The following is an 8,664-nucleotide window of genomic DNA, read 5'->3' on the forward strand; positions in this document are numbered from 1 at the left end:
CATTGCTGTTGAGTTGATTCCAACTCATTGAGGCCCTATAGGACAGAGTAGAACTGCCCTATAGGGTTTCCAAGGAGTGGCTGGTAGATTCGAACTGCTGACCTTTTGGTTAGCAGCTGAGTTCTTAACCACTGTGCCACCAGAGCTCCCAGGGAACTCTACAACCCTGGTTATATGTGGAACTCTCAAGGATCATGCCTTCTACCAAAGATGAGCTCATAGACAAAAATTACAAAGCACACCAGGAACTCATCATCATGAAAGACAGCAAATGTTGTAAGCCAAAGGAAGCTCAGATTTCAGAGAAATTCAAAAGAGCCTCTAAGATAAATATATTTAAACTGTTTAAAGAGATCAAACATTGGATTGAACCCAAGATGAAAAAGAACTAAATAGAAGCCCTATAAATGAAAAATATAACCACCGAAAAATCACTTTAGCGAGGTGACGGAGAAGGGGAAAGGACACCTGATTCAGAGTTAGGAAATGCAGCTGTTTCAGTTCAATCAAATTTTGGCTGCGTGGCTTTGGTCAAATCACTCCCCCACTCCAAGGCTCCATTTCCTCATTTGAAAAATGGTGATGTAATACCAACCTTGCAAAGTTATTAGAAGGTCAGAGTGAGTCAGTTTCTGTGCACGCGCTTTGAGAACTGAAAGATGCTAGAAAAGTGGGGGGGTCAGGTCATTCATTCTAACCAAATGGCTTCAAAGCTGTCATCCCCAGGAGAGAATCCATCAGTGTACTCTTTTTGACCCAAAGGCACATCTGCAGAGCACCTGGAGGCAATCCAGAATAAAGTCACTTAAGGGGCATGGTGTGGCTATGGTCTTTGGCAGAGCACCTGGAGGCAATCCAGAATAAAGTCACTTAAGGGGCATGGTGTGGCTATGGTCTTTGGCAGAGCACCTGGAGGCAATCCAGAATAAAGTCACTTAAGGGGCATGGTGTGGCTATGGTCTTTGGCAGAGCACCTGGAGGCAATCCAGAATAAAGTCACTTAAGGGGCATGGTGTGGCTATGGTCTTTGGAGCATGGGGCCTCTTCCTCCCAGTAATTCCTCCAAACTGCAGGCCCAACTGGCCCAGCTGCAGGGAGGGAGATGGCTCAGCTCCACCCTCAGGGGGCAGTTGAGCTCCAGGCACTTAAAATGCAAAAGCCAAGGAAACATCACAGACCTTTCCAGCCTGTAAAATGTCCTGCAGACATTTCTGGTGGTGAGAGAGCCCAGGAGGACTTGAACATGCTACCAAACCCAACCTGGGTATACAGCTTTGGGGCCATTCCGGCTGGGGTTTGAATCTTGGCCTGGTCACATACTATCTGTGCCATACCAGCTGGTTTTCTCAGCTGTGAAATGCAGAAAATAGCATTTTTCTCTTAGGGTGGTTTAGAGGCTACTATGAGCTAACAGGAAACCCTGGTGGCATAGTGGTTAAGTGCCACGGCTGCTAACCAAAGGGATGGCAGTTCGAATCCATCAGGCGCTCCTTGGAAGCTCTATGGGGCAGCTCTACTCTGTCCTATAGGTTCACTATGAGTCAGAATCGACTTGACGGCACTGGGTTTGGGTTTTGGTATGAGCTAAAAGGGATGAAGTGCCTGGCACTTTGCCTGGTAGATAGTCAATACCCAATAAATGCCTGTGGCTGTTCTGTCCCTTCCCCTTTCTTTTCTTCAAAGAGGGAGAGCTTTGGGGCAAGTCAGTCCTTAAACCCACAAACTCTGACCATATCAAATGGGCAGAGAAGGTCTGCCTCCTGGGGCTGGGCAAGGTTGAGTAGGGACAGGAAAACAAGTGACAGAGCCATCACCTAGTTACTGCATCACTCACCCTCTGATCCTCGGTCTCCTCATTCACTGAGCACCACCTCTGGGCAGACCCTGCTGATTGCCTCCGCAATATCTCTTTTCCCTTACTCCTTATGAAGCGATTTTGTTTGGGGCATCAACATGCCCAACTGTCCTGCAGGTATCAGTAGTCACGCAACACAGTTCTAGCCAATGAGATGTAGGTGCAAAGCAAGTTCTAGCAGGGAAGGGGCAAAGCCTCATTAGGAGAAAATCCCCCTCCCCCCATCCTCCTTCCTTCTTATGCTGAATGGCAGACACGAGGCCTGGAGATGCAGCAGCCCTTGTGCAACCATGAGGCAACAAAAAATGTCGAGTGGAAGGAACACAGGCTATGGGGTCAGGCAGATCTTACTTTTTCACTTCCTGGCTGCTTGGTCCTGGGTATGTTACTTCTCAGAGCCTCACTTTCCACCATCTGTAAAATGGGAATGTCATCTCTACCCTGTACAGTCCTTGGGAGAATTAAGTGGTGCAACGGATATAAAGCCACTTTTTCTACGCTAAAGGGCTATACCGATGTTTATAGTTGCTCTTACAATCATGCTATAAAGGATTGGCTATTACTTTAGGGGAAAAAAAGAGCAGACCCTTTATTTCTCCTCTTGGAGAAAGTTTCAAGGCTAGACATGGTCCCCAAGCCAGCCAGCCCTACTCTTTAGATGATCAGCTATGCAAACAGGAAACCACTCTCCAAACATTTGGAGCTGCAGGGCTGGCCCAGGGTCTGCCTCCTAGGGAGGCCTCCCTCCAGCCTTCTCATCTCCCAGCTGTGAGTGCCTCAGAAGTCAAGGACACAGCCCCTCCTCTGAGAGTGAGGGTGAATGCCACCCCTCTGGCTGCCCTGCTTCCAGCCAGGGCCAGGCCACCTTCTGCTCATGCTGGAAGAAAGACAACAGCCCCACGTTGGCTCCCCACTCTCTTCCCACATCTCTTCATAACTGTAGCCAGGGTAATTTTTTTTTTCTTGAAATGTAAATCTGATCTTGTCACCCTTTGCTTAAAACTTTTCCATGGCTTTCCATTGCTCTTGAGACCGAAGTCCTTGCTGCAGCCTTCAGGACCCTGAATGGCCTGGCTTTTGCCAACCCTGCAGCTTTATCCCTCCGGCTGCTCTGTCTTCCTTTTAGTGTCTGGAACCTGCCAAGGTCCCTCTGCCTCTATTCCCATACCGTTCCCACTTTCTAGAACACTCTCCCCTCTTCCTACCCGTGGCCTATCTTGCCAGGAAATACCCTATCCTCAGCTCTCAGCTAAGATATCAAGGGCCCTGTTCCTGTCCTTCCCAGCACTCATCCAGCCTGCAAGGACACACTTATTCAGACAAGCTCACTCATGCCTGCCTCCTGCCCCACTCAGCTAAGGGCTGCTCAAGGGCAGGGATTTTTGTCTGTCTTTTTTTTGGTCATATCCCTGGTGCCTGGTGCAGCACAGACACAGAGCAGGTACTCAGTAAGTATGAAAGGCAGGCAGGCAAGCAGGTAGCCTTTATGATGCAAAAGGGAGAGAGAGCTCCTGTTTACTAAGCACCTACTGTGCGCCAGGCAGGACCTCAGACCTCATCACTTCTGGCAGGCAGGGATTCCAATTTATGTGCCGCAGAAGAGGAGACAGAGGCTCAGAGAGGGGCAGTGATTTACCCAAGGTCACACATCTATCAGAGGCCCGGCCAGGATCTGAGCCTTGGTCCCAAGCCCAGGTTCCTGCCTTGGTGGAACCCACCATCTAGCACAAGGAATCATTCTCAACCTGTTTCCTCATCTGTAGAACGGGTACATAACAGTACCTACCTCACAGGGTTGTTGTGGGGATCAAATGAGTTAAACCATGTAAAGCGCTTAGCTCAGAGCCAGCCACATCTAAGTGCTCAACAACTGTTAGCTATTATCATGACTGGGAGCTCTGGTGGCACAGTGGTTAAGAGGTTGGCTGCTAACCAAAAAGTTCAGCAGTTGGGATCCACCCACTGCTCCTTGGAAGCCCTATGGGGCAGTTCTACTCTGTCTTATAGGATCGCTATAAGTCAGAAGTGACTCGACCGCAGTGGGTTTGGTTTTTGGTTTGGGTTATTATCGTGATTATTTTGTTGATTAGATCAAAGAACAAACAAAAATTAATATTTTCAATGGCACTCCAGGAATGAGCACCTAGACAGACTTTGTGGGTGAACAGGTGGATGGACGGATGGATAGATGGATGGATAGTGGATGTATGGATGCATGGGAGGGAAGCAAGCAATGGAGTCGAAGTCGAAGGATGACCTAAGAAATGAAAGACCCGACTAAGGGACGGCAGAATACGTAAACAACGAATCCAGAAACAATCGCTGGAACACGAAGACAAGCTGGCCAGGGAGCAGGCATGCACACCTGAGCGTTGGGAGAACAGGAGCTGACACGGGGCACCCGGGCCGCTCGCCCGGGGACCATGCCCCCCCTCACCTGTAGCGCTGCAGCTCTGCCTCCAGCCGCCGCACCCAGCGCTGCAGGCCGGGCACCTGCTGGGCTAGCGCCTCGAGCTCGCGCACGCGGCGCAGGCTGCGCAGCACGGCCTGCCGGGCCTCCTCGGCACGCCGCCGCACCTCCGCCTGGCCCCGTTGCAGTCGCCCTGCGCGGGCCTCGGCCGCCGCCAGCGCGCCCTGCGCTTGCCGAAGCTCCCGCGCCGCCGCCTCGGTCCCGCTGGGCCCCACCTGGAGGTCGCCTGCCTGGCTCTTCCAGAGGCCGACCTGCGGGGACAGGGCAGCAGGGGGCAGGCGGTGAGCCGCCGGCGGCAGATGAACGACAGGAACACAGGCTACCATCCCAGCACACCCGGAAGCACCGGAGTAATGGTGCCCTAGGCCCAGTGCCTATCCGAATCAGGCGTGGCTCTAAGAGCCTGGTGTATAAGAGCTCACCCAACTGTCACTGGGGAAACCCTGGTCACGCAGTGGTTAAGAGCTACCGCTGCTAACCAAAAAGTTGACAGTTCAAATCCACCAGGTGCTCCTTGGAAACCCTATGGGGCAGTTCTACTCTGTCCTATAGGGTCGCTACGAATTGGAACCGACTCGAGGGCAACGGGGTTTAACCGTCACTAGCATCTGACAGAGGCAGGAGTTCTACCTAAAAAATATCCCCTTTTTATGGATGAGGGAAACTGAGTCACAAGTCCATAATCTGCTCTTTGCATTATACCAGTGATCCACAAACTTCCCTATCACTCGACCTTCTGGGGCTCCTCTATTTCCCAGACTCAGGAACAGTTCAGTGCCTCAAATTGGCATCTAAGGCTCTCTCTAGACTGCTCACTGGACTGTCAGCTCCTTGAGGGCGCAGTTTTGTCTGTCTTGTTCACAGCTGTATCCCCAGAGCCTAAAACAAGCCTGGTAGGCAGTAGGTGTTCAATAAATACCTGGCAAATAATTCATCCTGCAGTCCCAGGACACGTCCCAGGCCTCCCCATCCACTACTTCTGATTCCAAACCACCGGAGCACTCTCCCATCTCTAACCTTTGCTCATCCGTGCCCCTTGCCTGCCCTTCACTTCCACAAACATGGTTACAAAAACAGCACCATGCCCCCCCCCCCACACACACACCCTGTAGCACTTTCTCTGCTCCTCAGAGCCAGATGACTACACCAAGCAGAGGCTAAGACAATGTCAGCTCCCTCCTGGCCAATGGACCCCTTTAGGTCCTTTTCCTGTCTGTCCCCTTGCCCCTGCATCATCCTTGGCACACAGCTGGGCACAGTGCCGAAGTGTTTGTAGACTGATGGCAGACGTGTGTGGGAGGGGTCGGGGGGGGTCCATAGCGTATCAGTGCTTCCTTCTCAATACCTGAGAGCAGGTCTGGCCAGCAGGCCTGAGCGAACAGTGACTGCCTGTCCGCATTGTTACCGACACTATTTCTCACAGGGCACCATGAGTGAGCCCCATAAGTAACTGAATAGAGAACGAGTTGTTGTCTACGCCATTAGGCAGGATGCTCCTTGAGGTTGGGACCAGGGCTTTCCTCACACCTCTGTCTCCTAAACCCGAAGCCTGGCACCAAGAGCTAAAGATGCTTGTTGCATGACTGAATACGGGAAACGACCCAGGTTTCCTGGGAAGGCTCAACTGAGATAGAAGGGGAAAGAAAAGATGGGAGTTAGGACGGTGTGGGATGGTGTCTGGGTGGCACTGGGGTTTAGGGGTCGGATGGGTGGGAACAGAGGTGAGATGAAGTGGACTGAAGTGGGATGGGGTGAGTGGAGGTGAGGTCGGGTGGGGCTGCCCTTTTCTCCTTCTCCGCTCGGTTCGGGCTCCTCCGCCAGCCAGCTGCTCAGGCAAACCCCTAGTCCCCACCCGCTCACTAGACACCGACCCCGGCGGCGCACCTGCAGCGCTAGGCAGCGCGCGTCACTGCTCTGCAGCGCTGCGCGCAGGTCCTCCACCAGCTCCCGCAAGCTGCTGTTCTCTTCCTCCAGCCGCGCCACAAGTTCGCCATCTGGGCCGCTGTCCGGGCCAGGCGCTCGGGGCTGGCGGCGGCGGCGGCGTGGGCGGCGCAGACGGATCTGCGTCTCTATGTGCTCGCTGAGCGCGCCGCGGGGCAGCCGGGGCCCTGCGCGGGTGCCGAAGTAGCCGCAGAGGCGCGCGTGGAACTGGCGGAAAGTAAGTTCCGGAGGCTCTGCGCACAGCGCCAGGCGCGCCTCCTCCTCGGCGTCCGCGTCCCCCTCGGCGACCTCGCCAGCGGCCGCGTCCCCGGTGTTCGCGTCCCCGGCTGCCTCCCCGGCGACAGCGGTCCCCTCGGCGCGCAGCCCTAGCACTGCGCAGAGCGCGCGGAAGTCAGCGCGGGGCAGGCGGCCGGCTCCGCGGCAGTCCAGGTGGTGGAAAACCTCCTGCAAGTACTGGTCCAGGCCTGTGGCCAGCACCACAATCTCGTTCTCCACGCCGCGGTCCAACCCGTAGTGGTGCGCCAGGGCGCTCAGCAGCCACTGCGTGCGCCGCGCCGGCCGCCGATATGGGTCGCCCGCCGCGCCCTCCATGCCGGCCTCCACGCTGGGGCCGCCTGGCTCCATCGCCTCAGCCGCGCGTCCCCACTCCGGTCTTTCCGCCCCGCCACTTCCAGAGTTCCTCGAAAGGAGGGGCTTAGCGGCCGCAGGCTGGTTGGAGCGGCGCCGGGGGCCGCGTCCGGCAGTTGCGCTGGCCCTGCAGGAAGTCTGTGTTCCCCCCACCCACCATGGCTTAGAGAGGGGCTAGGGTAAGGGGGTGAGGAGCCCCTGAGACCACCGCGATGGTACCACAGACCCGTCTCTCTGCCGCTTCTGCTGGGACCTCAGCGCTCTTCCGCCGCTCAGAACTCCCGCCCGCTCCACCCCCGCGTTCAGGCGTCTACTCTTTTCTTGCCCTTTGGGAGTCGTCAGCTTTCAACTCCCGCATCCTCTGCCCCTAGGGGTAGGAAGCCCAGGAGGGACTGGCAGGTAGTGGCTTTTTCCGGTTGCTGGGAACATGTCCCCCACCCACAGGCGTCACTGCATCCCCTCCTCAGAAAGCCTTCCCAGGTTAGCCATGAATGCCTGCAACATCTTAAAGGGTGTGCAGAAGCCCCCATCCCTTTTAAATTTAGCTCCTGGACTCCCAGACCCACTGTTATGAATTGAATTGTGTCCCCGGAAAAGATATGTTGAAGTCCTAACCCCTGTACCTGTGAATGTGACCCTGTTTGGAAATGAGTTTTTCTTAAGCACTGGACTACTAGCGGAAAGGGTGGTGGTTGGAACCCACCCAGAGATGCCTGGGAAGGCAGGCCTGCCAACCTGCTTCTGAAAGGTCACAGCCTTGAAAACCCTGTGGGTCAGCTCTCCTCTGCACACATGGGGTTGCCATGAGTCAGAAGGGACTCCATGGTAACTGACAACAACAAAGTTAAACAACGTCATACAGGATTAGAGCGAGTCCTAATTCTAATCCCTTCTGAGTGGTGTTTTATAAAAGGTGAGAACAGACATGGAAGCACACAGGAGACCATAGCATGTGAGGATGGGTTTAAGAGCAAAGAAATGCCAAGGAACGCCCTGGGCTACAGAACTTGAAACAGACAAGGAAGGATCTTCCCTTAGAGCTAGGAGAGAGAGAGAGAGCATAGCCCTGCCAACACCCTGAACTTGGACTTCTGGCCACCAGAACTATGAGTCAATACATTTCTGTTCTTTAAAGTCACCCACCTTATGGTATTTCGTTGTGGCAGCTCTAGCAAACTAAGACACCCACTTCTCATCCCACGTGGTTGCACACCCATTTGCAAACTGGATGGCACAAAGAGCTCCAAGGGGTCAAGGTTCAGGATGCTTCACTGGTAAGAAATAATCTGAAGTGGACCCTCTGTTCTCTAAGCTGTGTATGTGGTTTTGGGGGTGGGTAGGACTCCCCAGAAAGGCGTGGTCTCTGGTCTGCAGGAGATGGTGAGTTGGTGATGGGGCCTGAGTTCCGTCCTTGCACTGGGGTGAGACTAATGCATAGGCTAGTGCATTGCAATTTGGCTAGCATTTCCTCTGGTGCCTTAAAACACATTTCTGGAAGGTGAAAGAAAAACCAGCTTTTCAGGTGTGTGCTGGGCTGTTTTCCCTTTCTTTTTTGCAAGAGTGGTGTAGAAATGTTGTGCATCTGTTACCTGCACTGGAAACGTTTTCCTGCTCCCTGTCAAGATGCCGGCCATGTGGAGCAGGAGACAGGCTGACTTCTTCTGACTGTCTTTCTTCAACAGTCCTTGGCTGTAGGATGTGCAGAATCTTGCATTGTGCACAACTCTTATGATTTTTAAATGTTTCCCTCTGGAATTTGAAAAGCAATTAA

The 8,664-nt window shown here is 53.8% G+C and overlaps 1 protein-coding gene across 2 annotated transcripts in view; it reads right to left on the reverse strand.

Annotated features, from left to right (window-relative positions):
- The window catches only part of EFCC1 (EF-hand and coiled-coil domain containing 1), a 49,893-nt gene extending 42,999 nt beyond the window's left edge, over nt 1-6,894 (reverse strand). For both annotated transcript variants that reach the window (XM_003409953.4, XM_064274805.1), the window contains exons 1-2: nt 6,210-6,894; nt 4,293-4,576 (exon numbers count right to left, since the gene is read on the reverse strand). In XM_003409953.4, the coding sequence (XP_003410001.4) occupies nt 4,293-4,576; nt 6,210-6,890 (965 nt within the window). In that variant the 5' untranslated portion in view covers nt 6,891-6,894. The remainder of the gene's footprint in view (nt 1-4,292; nt 4,577-6,209) is intronic.
- Between the last annotated feature and the right edge of the window lie 1,770 nt (nt 6,895-8,664).

This window comes from Loxodonta africana, chromosome 22 (assembly GCF_030014295.1).
Source record: "Loxodonta africana isolate mLoxAfr1 chromosome 22, mLoxAfr1.hap2, whole genome shotgun sequence".
In the NCBI taxonomy this organism is placed as follows: domain Eukaryota; kingdom Metazoa; phylum Chordata; class Mammalia; order Proboscidea; family Elephantidae; genus Loxodonta; species Loxodonta africana.